At 42.0% G+C, this 18904-nt stretch overlaps 1 protein-coding gene across 4 annotated transcripts in view; it reads right to left on the bottom strand.

Annotated features, from left to right (window-relative positions):
* The window catches only part of SLC2A9 (solute carrier family 2 member 9), a 132669-nt gene that overhangs the window by 89801 nt on the left and 23964 nt on the right, over positions 1–18904 (bottom strand). For all 4 annotated transcript variants that reach the window (XM_054825038.1, XM_054825037.1, XM_054825040.1 and 1 more), the window contains 2 exons: positions 16459–16557; positions 6631–6791 (listed from right to left, as the gene is read on the bottom strand). In XM_054825038.1, coding sequence (XP_054681013.1) covers positions 6631–6791; positions 16459–16557 — 260 coding nt within the window. The remainder of the gene's footprint in view (positions 1–6630; positions 6792–16458; positions 16558–18904) is intronic.

Genomic DNA, 18904 nt, shown 5'->3' on the forward strand with positions numbered 1-18904 from the left:
AATAGTACCTAACAAGCCCTGCCTCTCTGATGTTGTGTAGAGTTCCAAAATACTATACCCAAATGGATACGGTTCCAGATCTATACCACAGCTTTAAAATAAAACATATCGTAGTTAAGTAAAGAGCTGTACTTCAAATGCACAGCAATTAGCCATCCCACACATCCTAAGAACTCAAGTGCCATGCCTGAGACTCTATGTGAATATAAACAAGCGTACTCTGGGTAAATGTATGTATGTAGGAACCAAAGAACAGACTTCAAATAGCAATAAGCTGATATAACTACAGGCAGGCATTTTTATGCTACAGACAGTTTTTGCTGTTTTGAGAACTTCCCAACACTGACATACTTATGTCATTATAATTAATCCTTATACACATTATACTAAAAACATACATAGAGGAAAAATACTTTCTACTTGTAGAGTTAGAAAAAACATTTGGGCTCACACAAGTGATAAAAATCAACTTTTTTCCAAAATCTGTTGAAATTAACAAGAATATAGATTTACATCTTTTTTTTTCAATTTTTACGTTATTTCATTCTATAACAGTTAAATAAAACATAGAAAAATATTTCTTTCAAAGAAAAGAAATATTCTTTATGGAAAATTATTACTTTGTTAAAAAATATAAACAAAATCACAAAAATGTTTTAAAAATTTCAAAACATCTCAATTTCTCATTTGTACTACACCAACAGCTGTTACTTCTTACAGTTTTCATCTTTCAGAACCTTCTGCTCAAATTTGAGGGACTCATTAATTCAAAAGTAACTTGTAAGTCTCATAACTTCCACAGAAGGAAATACTTTACAAAAGAAATGATACGTAGGATTTCATAGGCCTTTGACAGTCAGTTCCAAACACTGACATCCAAGGTCTCATTTCCTGAACACGTGGAAGAAGAATGATTAAAGATAGATCAATAGCTCTGCTGCAATGATTCTCTATTGAAAGATGCAGTAGAAAACCCACACAGAACTCAGAATCACTGCTACCTTATACACATCGCTCTACAAATACGGATTTAAGTAGCTTTTTGCTAAATTACAGCCTGCAGGTGAATAACTGGAGAAGCCATTATCATCAGGTTCAGCCTTGTGGGCAACTGAAAAGTTTCTCACGATTCCCAGGCAGAGTCCCAGGGATATCTGCTGGAGATGTGGTAGCCTCTCTATAGCACATCACAACTGAGACAGCTGCTTTGCATTGCTTATGATCTAACATAAGACAAAACACTGTAATTTTCACAATTATGTGGCAAGACAATGATCGTACCCTACACGTTTTCCACCTGTGAGTGACCTCCCTCAGCTATACACGGTAATGCAATGGAGCTTTGTATTTACCAGGTTTTGCAGTCACATAATTAAGCACCTCTGGCTCTAGAGGTACAACTCAATACTGAAGCCTCCAATCCCACTCACAACAAGATATGAAGGAAACAACCTATTTGAAAACAAATTTATCTGGAGATAAACATCACTAATGATATAAATTATGAGGAATCCATTAATTTTGACAGTAAATGACACAGGCTGAGAATACACCAATTTCATTAAAAAAAATGAAGTGGTATTAAATTTGTAAGTATTCTCAATGGATTTTCAATCTCTATATATTGTAATTTCCATGCAAAAGAGGAGGAATTACCAGAAAGGCTGTCTACCCTTTTCTTTTCTGAAGCAGGTAACAAACCCACCCAGCAGTCCTTATTCTTCTCAAGTTCAACACAAAGGTACCAGCTGGAAATTTTCCACCCATTGCACAAGTCATCCAACTTCTTACAACAGAACAATACATTTTTGATAGGAAATATTTTAATATCTGTATTTCTAATTACTTTTGCTGCTTTCTAGTGATTTTTGAACATCGAATAACATGGTTTGAAAATCAAAAAATGAGATACAGCTCATTTAAAGTATATTTTTATAGAACATAGCTGTCAAGAGTGATGATTTTATCATTTGAAACAGATTTTTCAAACGGATATAATTTGAGGGCTGAAAGGATATAAATAATGCCAAAAATGGAAACAAAATGCTCATTCAGGTCAAACAAGTGCTCTACATTCATCTGAAGATACTACTTTCTTCTTCTTTAATTTAAATAAAACCTACAAAATATGTATCTTTTCAGAAAAAGTTGGCCAGCAAACCCTTATGCCATGCAGTAAAGAACAGAAAAGCACAGCCTAACTTACCAAGATAAAAACAAAGGATTTTGTCTTTGCCAGATTGACAACAAAACAAAACCAAGAAAGTAACACACTGTTGAGTGTTACTACATAAAGCATGTGAATTTTTGGTAATGAAAACACTGTGCTGAGTGTCTGGCAAAGTTTTGGAAGCGAAGGGGCTGCAGGGGTGGCTTCTGTGGGGAGATGGAATGAGGTGGTAACAAGGTAATTGAAGGAGAAGGTACTCCCTGACTGAGCAGGTGCATCCCCAGAGGGACTGTGGCCCATGGAGGACCCACGCTGGAGCACAGGAGAAGAGTGAGAAGCCAGGAGTGGCGGGGAGAAGCTGCTACACGTTGACACCGACCCCCGTACTGCCCATTCTCTCACTGAAGGGATTGAGTGTGACCTGCCATGGTACCAAGGGGGAGGAGAGGAGGCTGGAATGATGGTCAGCCAAGGAAAGTGAGAGGAAAGGTGCCCTAATGTTGGTCTTGTTTCCCTATACCTGATCAGTAATTAAATATTTATGCTAACTGGTAATAAATTAAGTTAAATTCCCCAAGCTGAATCTGTTTTGCTCATGACAGTAACTGGTGTTTTCCCTTTCTTTAGTTTGACCCATGAGTTTTCTCACTCCTGTTCCTCCTCTTTCTCCCCATCCCACTTGGGGGGTGGGGAGTGACGAGCAGCTGGGTGGGTGCTTGGCTGCCAGCTGGGGCCAACTCATCACAAACAGTGGGAACAACTTCTCATCACCGCTCCTAGAAAAAAATACAGCAAACCCCTCCAAACTGCCCATGCTGTCTCACTTTAGTTCCATTCAGGTCATGTTATATTCAAATTTGCTACAAGCATTAAAAAGCTTTCCTGGTCACATAGAGCAAAACTGTATTACCTTAGCAACAAGGCATAGCGAAAAGAAGCAAGTCAAAAATCCCCAACAAACCACTGGTTCTATAGCTCTAATATAAGTGATATAAAGATATCACACTTCATAAAGCACCGCAGCAGACACTTTCCCTTGGGAAAGTCTAACCAATCTTGTCAAATAACTGCTCACCACGCTTACAAAGTGTAAGCGTGCAAACTGCAAAACGAAGCCATCACAAGACAGACACTGATCTGTTGGTCAGCCTAATTATTTCTCTCACATCCCAAAACACAAACTGATCGAGTAACTGCCCAAATGGTACGTGAAACCTGTTGAAGTATATACATCATACCTAGTTCTCACACAGCATATTTCATTTTTCAGTCTTGCTGAAGGTCATAGAGCACACCAATATCTCTGTTTTTGTAACGGGGTACACAGAGGAATAGACAGTGAAGTGGACTCAACCTAAAGCTAATGTGCAAAACAGTGCCACACCTGGGAAAGGGAAACTGGACTCAAGTTCCAGTCCAGAGCCCCACATGGTTCTGCCGCAGCTACTGCACTAAAAATACTAGACTAGCATTCATTTAGAGATGAAGATTTTTGTTCCTTCTATTCAAATAAGTCAGAATTTTCTCCAGTCAAAAGAAAAAAAGCATTTATGTATTCCAAAAGGAAGATGCTCTCAAAAACTTCTGATTGAGCACAGATTCTGTCACAAGCAGCTACCTCCTAAACTGTAAGTTTTGCAATTTAGTACCAAAACTGGTTGTCTCTAAGACTATCTCGATCAATACAGGAATGTAACTTCCAACATTGTACTCACTCTGAAGTAGTCCTAAGGGAAAAGCCACCTGCTCAGTAGAAATCAGTTTCTATAAGCATTCCAGCTGAGACAGACAGTTCACCCATCAGCTAGACACAAAGACAGCTAAGCTTTAAGGATTTTTTTCTGTCTTCTTCTTTTTTAGGTATTTTGGATATTGAAAACCTCAGAGTTGTCCTTGGCTTTTTGCAAAATCATGTACGATTAATCTCTTGTGATTTCAAGGTTGCTATTTGCTCTCATGATATTGGATAGTTCCAGAGACCAAAACAGAATCCTGGAGACTATGTGCGCTCCACGGCTGCGGTAAATTTAATTAAGGATTTGAATTAATAAACTTTTTGTCTGAAACTCGCAACTAGAAAAATGATAGAATTAAAGTTTCCTCAAAAAAATGTATTGTCTCAAAATTCAGTAATAAGAAGGAAGCTCCACATGGGAGCAAATATCACACTTATACAAAAAGTATGCTAAGGAAACTAGGTGTTTAAATAACAAGCTGCAAAGCCAGTAACAGGTTGAATACTGGACCACCATTTCAACTACAGTAGATGACTTCAGAATAAAAGAAGTGGTAGCATTACTAAGAAAATCCAGATAAATTCCCTTAATTGCTCCATACTCAAAGCGGTTCACTGTGCCTGAGGGAAGGCCTTGTCCCCCCTCCTGCCAATGCCTCCCTAGCAGTGGCCTAAGCAATCCATGGGGCACATCGCTCTGGCGGTCAGGATACGCAACAGCAGCTGCTCTTTGGTAGAAGAGGAGAATTTAAATTATGAAGTGTCAAAGCCACACCTGAACGCGGGGCTTCTGCTTACGCAGATGAAGGCGCTCTCTGAAAAAATTGCTCTACATCTCTTTTGAAGTAAATATGGCCTAGGAATCTGGTAATTTGGAAATTATGTTATTAACCTTACAGCAATATGATTCAAGATGCTCTTTTTAAAGTCATACATTATTTCTGACTAATGCTTTTGATGCCCCTTAGTTCATTATATCATGTCAATGTAAATGGAGCTCAGCTTCATCATACATACAACCCTCCAACCTACACTTGAACAATTTAACAGCGAAGTATTTTATTGTTCTGTCAACGTTTCATAATGTGCTCCTCAATTACCATACTGATAGGTCAGTCTGGTTTCCTAGACCAGACGAACACTCTGCAGCGTGAACAGTAAACTCAAGAACCACACTTTGATGAGCAGCCTTTATTCAGTGTCCCTGAGAGACGCAATCCCTTCCCTACTCTTATCAAGTACTCATACCCCATAAGAAAGCTGTTTTCATGGTTTAACAGGGATAAACATAACAAACAGGGGCAGAGTCTGCAAGATTTAAAGCTCTGCCCTGCAAATAAGATCTGCTCCCATCGAAGTGGTATTCATATGACTCAGACCAGCCACCACTTTAACAAACCTGCACACAAAGCTGTTCCACTCTTCACCAAAAATTCAAGCCTTCTATGAACCCATTTTTTAGTTCACTTTTTAATCAAGTAAAGAAGACTCAGTGACAATTCTGGTAATTAATCAGTCTGAGTCAGGCATAGTTTCATACATTTAAGAAGTGTGTAAAAGCCAAATTGATGATTTGGCAGAAGAAATTGCAAACCTTCAAAAAATAATGTGACTATGAAAAATATTTAAGAATTGAAAATCAAATGGTGAAGGGACAGAATAAATTATGAAGAATGCATAACAGATTTACAGAGCAGAGAATACTGACTTGCTGTAAGCATGAAATGGAAGAACCTGAAAACATACTCTTTTAGATGAAAAATGGGATGTAGAAGAGTTGGGAAAATGACAAACAGGCCTAGAAGAGTACAATCTAAAGTGATGGAAATAGTCAAAATGCAGAATAGAAAAGTAAGAACAGTGGAGGTGGATGCTTATATTTAAGTGCCCATGATGACCTTTTTCCAGTGACTTAACTGAGCAAAAATTATCAAAAAATATAGAATTTACCATTAAAGAAAAGCCAAATGAGCCGTTAAGATGAATGCAACAACAGCTTTTTTTTTTCATGTCCTTCTAAATTTGTAATTTACCTATATTACTTTTAAAATTATCTTTGGAAGACTATATGAAACAAGAATTGGACATAAATATCTAGTTAATACCTGAAGCAAAAATACAAACACACAGCAGCACAAACATTCCTAAATTACTCCTATTCCCTATGGTCAAGAATTGGTCAAACACTGCATTGCATAGAGCTGGGAAGGCATCCCCAAGCTTGGGGAAGACCAAACACAAGCTTCACGCTAGTTTAGTTCTTCAAACTGTATTTTAAGTTGACACAAGGAAGGAAAAAAAAAGAGCAAATTTTTATTACTGTATGACAACAAATGTTGTTGAGAAGCAAACGAGATGTGTTGATAACTTTATTTGTGTACAGGAAGATACTCAGCAGACTCGTGAAACAAGAAATTGCCAATCCTTTGTGAAATCTTTCCTATTTTATGGTATTTTCCTGTTGCACTCTTGACAATTCAACCTCCTTGACATCTCAACTCACTGCGCATTCAGAGCAAATGGCTTCTGTGACTCAAATGATGCACAGTAAGGCCAGGGACAAAGGTACTAATTTTACTCTTGGACATTCAGAACTCTTAGAAAAGAGCTTTCATAATTTGAAGATGTTTAAATTTGCACTCTGGTGAAGAGGGGAAAGTAAAGCCTTCTAGAGAGACCAAGTGAGAAACTGCTTTAGAAACTAGAAGTTTTCCAATACACTTACCGTCCAAAGAACTTCACAATTGGTGTAACAATAATGGCACCCACAAGGCCACCAATGGCAAAAATAGAGACAGTTATAGACCAGAGGAGAGTCAGTGTGCTTTCATCCACTGAGAAGCCATATCTTCTTTGCCAAGTTTCATTGTAAAACTTCTTGATATACTGAAAGAAAATACATAACAATACATATAAAAATCACTCTTTAAGAACACAACTGACAGAAACAGTAAAAAAACCCCAAACAGTAGCTTGCTTGTAGGAAACACTCTTGCTCTTCTGTCTCCCTCCTCCAAAAAATGGGGCCTCACTTATAGATGCAACTGCAATACAGACTAATTGAACCAGTCAAAGCATACATATGTTTAACTACGTGCAAGTCATAAACAAGGTGGGGAAAAAACCCCAAGTAGACTTGACTGTAGAAGGGGCTTATAAAAGAGAAACTCCTACAAAGTGAGGGTGTTACCATTTAGATTGTCAGTACAACATTAACAACAGTTTGCTTTAGCCTTACTGTGTACAATTACATAAATATTTCAGCTGAACTGAAGCTAAGGGTGCAAACACAGAACCACAGCATGGCTGAGGTTGGAAAGACTTCTGGAGGCCTGTCCTGGTTTTAGCTGAGAGGGTTGATTTTCTTCATAGTAGCTAGTGTGGGGATATGTTTTGGATTTGTGCTGGAGACAGTGTTGATAATATAGAGATGTTTTTGTTCTACGGACTTACTGTTGAGCAGTGTTTACATGGGGCCAAGGCCTTTTCTGCTTCTTGCACTGCCCTGCCAGCGGGATGGCTGGGGGTGCATAAGAAGTTGGGAGGAGACACAGACAGGACAGGTGACCCAAACTGACCAAAGGGATATTCCATACTATATGACGTCATGCTCAGTTTATAAGGAGCTTGGGGGAAGGGGGGGGGGCGGCGGCGTTCAGAGCGATGGCATTTGTCTTCCCAAGTAACCGTTATGCGTGACAGAGCCCTGCTTTCCTGGAGATGGCTGAATACCTGCCTGCCCATGGGAAGTGGTGAATGAATTCCTTGCTTTGCTTTGCTTGTGCGCGCGGCTTTTGCTTTACCTATTAAAATGTCTTTATCTCAACCCACGAGTTTTCTCACTTTAACTTTTCCAATTTTCTCCCCCATCCCAATGGGGGGGGGAACGAGTGAGCGGCTGTGTGGTGCTTAGCTGCCGGCTGGGGTAAAACCACGACAAGGCCTTTTTGTTCAACCCCCCTGCTCGAGCAGGGCCCAGTTATCCAAGACTGTGCCTGGAGGTTTTTGAATATCTCTAAGCAGGGAGACTCCACAAAAATCACTCCACAAGTGTAGGGTCCTGCACCTAGGAAGGAATAACCCCAGGCACCAGTACAGGTTAGGGGTTGACCTGCTTGGAAGCAGCACTGCAGAGAAGGACCTGCGAGACCTCGTGGACAACAAGTTATCCATGAGCCAGCAGTGTGCCCTCATGGCCAAGAAGGCCAATGGTATCCTGGGGTGCATTAAAAAGAGTGTGGCCAGCAGGTCGAGGGAGGTTATCCTCCCCCTCTACTCTGCCCTGGTGAGGCCACATCTGGAGTTCTGTGTTCAGTTCTGGGCTCCCCAGTTCAAGAAAGACAGGGAACTACTGGAGAGAGTCCAGCGGAGGGCTACAAAGATGATTAAGAGACTGGAGCATCTCTCACATGAGGAAAGGCTGAGAGAGCTGGGTCTGTTTACCCTGGAGAAGAGAAGACTGAGAGGGGATCTTATTAATGCTTATAAATATCTAAAGGGCAGATGTCAAGAGGATGAGTCCAGACTCTTTTCAATGATGCTCAGTGACAGGACAAGGGGCAACAGGCACAAACTGGAGCACGGGAAGTTCCATTTGAACGTGAAGAAAAACCTCTTCGCTCTGAAGGTGACCGAGCACTGGCACAGGCCGCCCAGGGAGGTTGTGGAGTCTCCTTCTCTGGAGATATTCAAAACCCACCTGGACGTGATCCTGTGCAACCTGCTCTAGGTGATCCTGCTTTAGCAGGGGGGTTGGACTAGATGATCTCCAGAGGTCCCTTCCAACCCCTACTGTTTTGTGATTCTGTGATACTCGTGCTTGGCAAGGTACTGTATGTCAGCTGAGCTCCGCTCACTGCTTAGGTACATACTCTTAACCTCAGGCAGGTACATACTCTTAACCTCAGGCAGATGACATATCCCATCCGAGTGTAACAGGGTTTTGGACAAGCCAAGGAAAACTGCACTGCCTAGCTTCTGCCATGACTTGTAAAAAAAGAACATGCACAAATGCTTAAATGTTAACTACCGTTAGTCAATGATCATTAATCAGAGTCTTATGTTAACAGCAAATGGTTTTGTTTTGGTTTTTTGTGGATCTGTAGTGCCAATAACTTGGAACAAAGGAAGGAAAGGACAGAAAGGAGGCTCCAGTAACAGGTAGAGGCAAAAATGTCCTGAAGAAATTGGTGAACTGGCAGAAGTGCAAAGGCAACAAGAGGAAGGGAGCTGCAACCAATTCCTGCCAGATGGCAACATGACTGACATCAAGAGAAGAGTTTGGATTGTCTTACAGGACACAGCACCAAAAGCCATATGTTGATAGGTTTGGGGTTGTGTAGGGGACTTCACATGTAACTTAGGAAATTCCTTGGAAAATTTTTAAAGATGCTTTAAAAGTTATAGAAGTAGCAATTCTTTTGGCAAAACCCTACACTGCGCTCACCATGAAACATTTATCATTGCTATTTTGTATTTCAGTCCTAGAACGCAGACCTCACATTCGCTCAAAATTAAGTGCCTTTCACTAGTCTATTTTTTCCAAAGGGCCAGTATTGTATAACTGAGTGACTCTCCAAATTCTTTAGCATAACACTAGAAAAAAAAAATAGAGTGAATTCAAAACAATTAGCATTCATGGATTGAGGGAAGAAATCATTGTATTTATGACACTACCGCATCTGGCAGCCATACAAAATCAAGGAGCTACTAAGCCAAGCAATGAAAAATAACATTTTTCTCCCAAAGAATTTACAGCCAAGACAAGTAACTGTTAGAGAAGGGAGGCAAGAGCTGACAGCTGTTGGTTTGATACTGATGGGGGAAAAAAAGCCCACAGTATCAGTCAAAAAGAGCTAGGCTGTCTGACACTGTTAAAATTTAGAATCCCAAATAACTTTTGTAAGTACTTTATAGCTTCTCCCCTTCAAATTTACAGAAGCTGCTTTTTTGAACAAAGTTCAGGCTGCTAAACAAGGTAAGCAATTTCTTTTCAGTAATGAAAGATGTATTGAACGGGAAATCCTGATACGAATCTATCTGCCAGACAGGCTGGTTCTCTTGAGGAATGAAAACCTGAGACCTATCTTCTAACTCTTCAGCTATCCTGAGACCTACACTTCCCTCCCATGGCAGCTTAATTTCCTTAACAGCCATCCATGAGGGCCCTTCCAGCGTACCATTTCAAAGTCCAAGTGCCTCCTGAATCTCTGGAGAACTCCAACAGATGTCCGAGTCACAGTTCTCCTTTGCAAAAGCCATGCCAGCTCTTCTCCAAATTCTCACTTTTCTACTACAGTTTCTGCTAGATTGTCAGGTACAAATAACTACTAATTCTTAGCATGTATGTGCCAAGTTTTCCCCCTAAAAACTTCTTGTTCTTTCATGTCACATTAACCCTCTCAATCTTTCTGCTACTGAGGCTATTTAAAAAGAAATTGAACTGTGATACAAAGCCTGTAGTTTGAGATATTTTTTCAGTCTTGAACAAATGTTAGTTTGGCAACATGACACAAAATTATCACTAATTTTATATTCCATATCTTTACTGACATTTGAGCTTCTCCAACATATCCCCTATAAAAAGGTTCCAGCTTCAGACCTCCCCCAACTTTTCCAATCCAAAACATTAATTCTGATTTCTTGCTCTGTCCTTGTATTTTCTGAAGACACTTTTTCAGCTTCATTTATCGGCCTTATATCCCCAAACCCTCTGTCTGGATGTTTTTTGCGGCTGCTGAAAGTACCTAAACTCCAGGACCAGGTCGCTTTTTTAGCCTCCAATGTGCCAGAGTTTATATTCTCTGTCTGCTTTGCTCACGTGAGCACAACTGCAGGTTCTTGAAGGATGCTTTCTAACAACTTCCCTTCCCTGATGTTTAATTACACCAAAGTTTCTTTACCTTTCTAAAAGGTAAAGATGTCATAGCTCCAGTATGACATTTTTACATAGTCTGTATCACCTGCAGAGACATCATCTATATACTTTCTTTTTAGTCAAGCTTCCTCATTTTTCTGCTGTTCCCATTTCGAAATCAAGCAAAGCTCCGATGCCACCATGGTGTCTGATGCTCTGGGGAGGATAAAGTACTGGGCGGTCACAACTGCAGAAGGGCACAGCACGCTTGTGCAACGCTCTCACCTGTTCTGTGCTACTGCTCCCCAACAAACCCTACGCTATCGCAAAGTTTAATCTCGGCACTTTTACCCAGTTTCTTCTTAGATTTCCTCCAGCACGTCACAGGTACTAAATTATCCTGGGGCAGGACTCAGCAGTATAAGCCTAACACCACCATTTTCCCTGTTCAAACTAGGAATTTCAAACTGTAGGTATTCTAGCCTTGGACACATGGACTATTTGATCTGAGGACTTTATTTGGTTGAAACACCACCTCTCCACTTGCAAAGTACATAAGAAAGGTGGAGGGAGAATGTACCACTTACTGTCTTCCTTCTGTCAAGTTTCTAGTAGGCCTCCTGTGCCCTGAATTAAAAGGAGAACAGGGATATTTCTCTTGTCCTATCTTACATGTTTCTATACAAACAGACAGAAAAAAACCCCACAAAAAAGAAAAAAAAAAGTCAATTTGGTGCTCGCTCCATTTAGAAGAATCTCACAGTAAACTTCCAAATGAATCTGCCACTAAATCAAGTAATACGTCTTATCTCTTTAACACCAATACTCAGATTATATTTAGATTCAGATATCTTCTTGTTTATTTGAAGTTCATTTCTGATAGCAATGAATACTAAGAGAAAACATTTTTAGAACACTATTAGCATTTCTTGCTAATGATAATGGCTAAAAATAGTATGCAAATTATTCTCCCCTTGTGTTATCATTAATTTTCTCAGCATAGCTTTGTTATTTATAAGGAGACATCAAATAACTGCAAATATTCAAGAAAAGAAAGTACAAACTACAACACTCAGGTAAATGTGCTGGCATGTACATCACCTGGGCCTGGATTCCCTTTGCCAATAAATGGGAAGCTAATAACACATACAGGTTTTGAGGCATTGCATATGAAACAAATAAAAAAATCTGGTCCAGCAAATCGACTAGATTTGAATCCATTGAATTCTGTGGAAAGGCTCCTTTGGGATTTTAATCAGTTGTCTGAACAACACTAATGGCATAAACCTGTATACAAAAATTTTAGGCCCTAACCAAAGCCTAGAAGGAATGGTAGCTGACTGATATCAGTATCTCGTGTTCTGCTGCCGCAGTTCATTAAGGTAGTAGTGCTAGGGTGGGAAATACAAGGGGACTATAAGGGATGTATTTTTTAAAATATATAAATATAAGGGATATAATTTAAATATAAGGGAAATATTTCCCTTGTCTCTTTAACTGTAAATAACTTGCATCAAGGGAGGAGATGTGCTGGTCTTTAGAGAAGAAAAATGACCCTACCCATAGTTAGAGGGTCGCTCGCACACGGTGACAACACAGCCAGCCACACAGCTTTGCAAGAGTCGGCTCTACCGGACGTGCAGAGCAGCAGCCGCCCGCAGGACGGGGCCAAGAGCTGCACGGCAGTAACTAGCAGAGACTTCGCTTCCCGCACAGAGCACAAGGCACGTCATTGTTCTACAGACCTTGCCCACAACCGGCCCATGGAATGAATTGTAGAAATTCAGCTCAGAACAAGACAGCTTCAACTTGTACTCAATTAAAGCATTTGTCTTCCTACTGCCAAAGGCTCCCGTATGTGTTTAATAAATTCTGGTGACTCTTTGAACAAGCCCATGGAGACTTCTAATTCTGGGTTTCTCATGTGGTCAGGCGCTGTGCGCAGGGGGAAGCACGCTTGCCACGGGCCACTGCTCTTTCCCACAGAAAAGCAGGGGACTGAGTGGGAAGCGATCTCTGCTCTGAGCAGAGCCGGCGCAGTTTATTCCTCCCCTGCACAAAAAGGAAGTCGGACTGACTCTACCTTATGAGATGAAGTGCAGCAAAGTTCACCAGGGAGAACTGCAGGGGTATTCCCCTGCGGTTTGATGAGCTGGCACAACTTGCAGCACAGAAGGAAACGTGCACAAGAATTGACAAACAGTTCTTCAATGCTTCAGTCTTAAATGAACTTCCGCCCCTCCCCGCCCCAGCTCAGTCATTGTGCTGATGTTCCAGGATCCTGGAAATATCCCATGTTTTAGTCAACAGTCATTATCAAGCATTTTTTCAATACCTCTCAAAGCATCTGTGTTGGGTTTGCGTGGCAAGGTTTTGGTAGCAGGGGGGGCTACAGGGGTGGCTTTTGTGAGAAGCTGCTAGAAGCTCCCCCTGTGTCTGATAGAGCCAATGCCAGCCGGCTCCAAGACGGGCCCGCCGCTGGCCAAGGCCAAGCCAATCAGCGCCTCTGTGATAACATATTTAAGAAGAAAAACACTTAGAGAGAGAGCTTTTGCAGCCGGAGAGAGGAGTGAGAAGATGTAAGAAACTCTGCAGACACCAAGGTCAGTGCAGAAGGAGGGGGAGGAGGTGTTCCAGGCGCCAGAGCAGAGATCCCCCTGCAGCCCATGGTGAAGACCATGGTGAAGCAGGCTGTCCCCCTGCAGCCCATGGAGGAAGGATGAGGGGGTGTAGAGATTCCACCTGCAGCCCGTGGAGGACCCCACGCTGGAGCAGGTGGAGGCACCTGAAGGAGGCTGTGGCCCGTGGGAAGCCCACACTGGAGCAAGTTCCAGGCCGGACCGGTGGACCTGTGAAGAGGGGAGCCCACGCCAGGGCAGGTTTGCTGGCAGGACTTGTGACCCCGTGGGGGACCCCACGCTGGAGCAGTTTGCTCCTGAAGGTCTGCACCCCGTGAGAGGGACCCCATGCTGGAGCAGGGGAATGATGAGAGGAGTCCTCCCCCTGAGGATGAAGAAGCGGCAGAAACACCGTGAGATGAACTGACTGTAACCCCCATTCCCCGTCCCCCTGTGCCACTGAGGGGGGGAAGGTTGAAGCCGGGAGTGAAGTTGAGCCCGGGAAGATGGGAGGGGTGGGGGGGAAGTGTTTTAAGAGTTGATTTTATTTCTCATTCCTCTACTCTGTTTTGCCTAGTAATAAATTAGATGAATTCCCTCTCTAAGTTCGGTCTGTTTTGCTCGTGACAACAATTAGTGAGTGATCTCTCCCTGTCCTTATCTCGACCCACAAGTGTTTCGTTATGCCTTTTCTCCCCTGTTTAGTGAATGAGGGGAGTGAGAGAGTGGCTCTGGTGGGCACCTGGCCTCCAGCCAGGCTCAACCCACCACAGCATCATACAGTCTTTCTCTAAGGTTGAATGACTTTAAGCATCAAAAGGAATTGTACTGACGTAAATAGGGGCAGAAGATATCCAACATCCTCCAGAGAGATGCTCATACAATGCAGGCTGCAAGCTGCACATCACCAGAACAAGTTATTTGTCCTACCAAGTTTATAAATGAAACTCAGCTTACAACTTTAAGGAATTACTGCACTCCCAGTATAACCTCTTACAAGACCACTGTTTATCTACAGCTACAAGCTGCTGCTCCCTTTTGGTTTTCCTCAGTCACCTCACACCAGTATTGCCAAAGGGTCACCTTCCAGCAGACTGATTTGGTGACATACAGGGGAAAAACAGATGGGGCAAAGGTTCCTCTTCTTGTCCTGCAAGAAGCACAGCTTTGGTTTGGCTTGCTCCCCACCATGGCTACAAGCAGAACCCAGACTCTGCCTTCAACATGGTCACTGCAGCTCCAGGGACAGGGACAGGAAGGTGGTCTGTCCTACACAAATGGATGACACAGATTAATCCTGGGGCTAGAGAGAGGCCACGCTGGTATTTTGTTCTTGAACTATACAGCTATGTATTCCTTGTCAGTAGGACAACTCCTTAGCCCTAGCTAATGTATGGCTTAACATGAATAAGGAGGACATGAAGTTCTCAAACACTGCAACAGCATGCCGGAAAAGGGCAGACTTCATGCATACCAGTCAATAGTATGACCAAAACCACCAGCAGCACGGTGCCCAGTTTCAGTCCAAAAGCAACAGTAAAGATTTCAAGCAAAAGTGGACAATCCTGGAAGTGCTACTAACCACGATGCCTGGAATTCAGCATTTGTCATGGTGCAGCTGGCACCTTCAACCTCCCCACCTGTGCTCTGGTCACCACATCTATCACATGGTTCAAACACAAGTCTGACTGTTGCCAAAGAGCGTGTCCTATCATTCTTTCCTTCTTTTACTCTTGCTGAAAGTGGCAGGAGAACTCTGATTAACACGATAGCCCATTTTTTAAAACACGCTTAAAAGTTCAGAAATCGGATCGTTCTCACTGCTCTGTTGACAGTACCGAGGCAGCGCAGGAAGGATGTCTGCCATCAGGACAATCAATACCATTGCTCACAGAACTTCAGCTCCCTGCTGATTTCTTCTAAGCTGTGTTTATCTTCTGATGACTGCAAGGTGAAGTGATGCCTAGGCATGTCATGCTAGAATAAACCAAATTTGTCCAACCCGTGTTATCAGTACAAAAAGTACTGGGAACTTCAAGAGAATTCCCAGAAGTTATAAAGGGGGCAATTAAAACTTCTTACAGAGTGAGTCTCTTCCTAGTCCTCTGCATCATCAGTTTACCAAATAAAATACACATATGAAACATAAATTTCATAAATTTTAAAAAAATTATTCTTTCATTATTTGCATAAGTATTGCATCCATCTTCAATGTGAGCAACCTGTTCAGGTGAAAACCTAGCCACACGTTTTAATAAGAGATTTCCATAAGAGAAGGAGCTTAGCTTTGGAAAGGAACTATTTTGAAATGGAATTTCCACAGTTAAGTTCCCAGAATTTACTAGCTACTTTTTCGAAATAGTGTTGCTTGCAACTCCACTGAATTGCTTACTGCTGTGCTTGACTGAATTAAGAGGATTTCTAGATAGCCAGTGTAAAAACAAAATGTTCAGATTCCTGTGATAACTGATATTTTAATGAAATCGTCCCAATATTGTACACTGATTTCACAGTACTCTATTCATCAAATCTATTCTGCATGTTGCAGCCAACAGATGGTCAACATAGCAGTTTTGAATTCAGAATGAAACAAGGCATCACCACGAAATGCAGAAGAGGCCCATTACTTAAGAGGAAGCCGGAGGCATTATTTATAGTATCAGTACTGTGGGAATGAAATGTTGTGCAACCCTCCAGAACTGAACGATGTGAACAGAAGTTGCAGAACATGTGCATAGAGCCACCAAATACTCACTAGTCAGGAAGAGAGACCATTAAAAATGCCTTATCACGCAAAAGCATGTAAGAAGATTTAGTATTAGTCTGGACTTGGGGAGAAACAAACCATGTGCACCCACTCACCTCAATAGCAGCGTTTAGTTTCCTGACAGCTACTGACTTTATGTGAAAACCTCATGAACAGCAGAAAGAAGCTTTCAGGCAAAGGCAAGTTACCATATGAGGTTTAACCTCTTCTACTACATCAGGAGGATTATAAAAGCAGGATGTTGAGAAGCCCACACTAGCTGGACAAGGCTGCCCTCTACTGATATTAATTCCAGTTTTGTCAGTCACTTACCACTGCAGGAGCATTCACCACGGAGAGATTGTAACCATAGAGAAAAGACGACCCAAAAGCGCCCGTTAAAGAGGCTACAATAAGACTCCCAGACCAATTCTGAAAAACAAAGAAAAGATGCAGCCACTGTTAGTTTACTTTAAATTAACAAACCTCGAGTTTTAAACAATCTTTACGCTATGTTGCATAGCTCCTGCAGGCAGATCTCCTTGCTTCAGAACAACGGCCTGAAACACTTCCCCTTGCTGCAATCTGAGGAAAAGTAAATTTGAAATGACAGGAACTCAGTTAACATTTACTGTTACATACTTCTTTCAACTTCACAGATTTTTTTGCTGCAAGCACCCGTCAACCCCCATACCAAAAAGTAAAATGCTGGAGAAGCATATTTTCAGCCAAGGAAACTGCTGGCAACATACCACTAACACAACAAAGCAAGGAGCAGCGTGTATTTGATGCAACAGGTCTGTGGATAGACCTGACTTAGGTGAAAGCCTGTGAGACAGTGTGCCGCCCACTCCCATGCGTATAAGGATTAGTGAAACTGTGACCAAACAAATTAAAATGATGCCTACAAACTAGGTTCTGTAACCCACACGCAAGTCTCCAACACTAATTTGCTGTCCCACACACATATACATACACACCCCGGTGAAGGCGCCCTTTGTCCCTTTTTCCCAGCAACACACCTGTACCTCTCCCTTTTCAGCTCTCCTCCCTCCATCCCCATCGTCCTGTTTTTAGCCCACCTCTGCTAACAATTTCTTCTTCCACATCAGCTGCTGAATAAAAGGTAGGAGTGCTTAGATACTGGAGTGTCAGTCAGTTGATTTGAGAGATTTTGCATTTTCGGATCCTTTCCACCTTCCCCAGTATTACTGTCTCCCCCTCAGTTCTCCTGCTGCACTACAGAGAGCGGCAGAAGTGACCACTGCCATTCCCAAGAGATGTTAAGTTAGTGTTTTCGTGGCTGGTTGGTTGTGAATGCTTTGTAGATCATGGAAGACAACTCGCCTCTCTTGACTTCTGCGTACGTTACAGTGGATGGCTTTTTAATGTGTTTTGAATTTTTTTATTAAATAACTGTGCTACAAATCTAGAATTTCAGGCACAACTCACTGTCATTTTATGTCCAGCCTCATCACTCATTGAAACCTCAATCCTTTCAAAGGCAGAAAGATCTGCTTAACGAGGCCTAATAAACTCAGCTTCAGTTTTATCACTTATAGCAGACACACCAGGTTAATGAGTCAATACATTCTGTTGACTGCACAAAGCTGCACATTGGAAAATGAAGATTTGGAGTACGAACTAGATTTGTGTAGCTAACACATGGCATAGCAGCAGTGACGATGGACTGGAACGAGCTCCGCCAGCCTCACAAGCAGGGCAAGTGAATGTACCACGGTTGTTAGCGTGTGCCAGAGCTCATGTTCCACACTGTCGTTGCAGACTTGCTATAATCCATGAAGAAGGGATGAGATACTCAGGTGCCGGGGCAGGGACCGCAGCGTACAGCCCAGCAGGCGTGGGGTCTGCCACGCTCTGTAGCTGCCACTCCTGAGGGCTCAAAACATGCCCTGTGGGACAGCTGAGTGCTTTTAACTTCTTACACATGGTGTGGGAACTTTTTAAGAGATTACACAGTTCATTAACCAGCCTGTTTTCAGTCAGGTCAGGAGAAGTGTAGGGGGGGGCGAGGGGAAAGCCTCACGTAAGAAATATATCCTGTCGAGTTCATTACATAAGCCAAAACCAATTTCTTATTATTAGCCAGCTTCTTAAAATGAACCTGCCACACACGCAAAGCTTTGCACCATTACTTTGGCAGCAAAAACTAGAAATTTTGACACAATGCTTTATTTAGCTTCCGGTGATAACACCTCATATTAGGTGTCCATTACTTCTCTACTATGCACAAGCGTTCCTACGCTTAGGAGGAATTGCTACTACTCTGAACTAATTGCATTGAGGAGAATATTCCTGGAGGTCTACCAGGCTGCTCCCAAAGGGTTCACAAATGGTAAGTGCGAGTTCATAAGTCCTATGTGGTAATCTTGATGCAATACTGCTAAAGGGATCTGCTCCAACAATGCTAGACCCATCAGAAAAATCCTGCAAACAAAATTATTTGGATCCTACAGCCTAGTGTATATTAAAAACTCCAGTGAATGCTTGAATATTTCAGCACAGGCAAATTATATGCACATGAGACTAAGTGAAAGATAATGCAGGACAAATCACAGAAGTGCTGCCAAGTTAGAAAACCCCACATCCACTTTATTTTCAAGTGTTGCAAACAGCTGGGTTTAGAGCCTACTTCAATACCAAGAATTTTTCAAGTATACAGCCTGCTCCAGAAAACCTCAAACTTACTTAATTCAGAGTCTTACAGTTCTTGGAACACGAATTTCAACTTCTCCATGACCTGTCTTCTCACACACTA

This window comes from Grus americana, chromosome 4 (genome assembly GCF_028858705.1).
Source record: "Grus americana isolate bGruAme1 chromosome 4, bGruAme1.mat, whole genome shotgun sequence".
Taxonomy (NCBI): Eukaryota; Metazoa; Chordata; class Aves; order Gruiformes; family Gruidae; genus Grus; species Grus americana.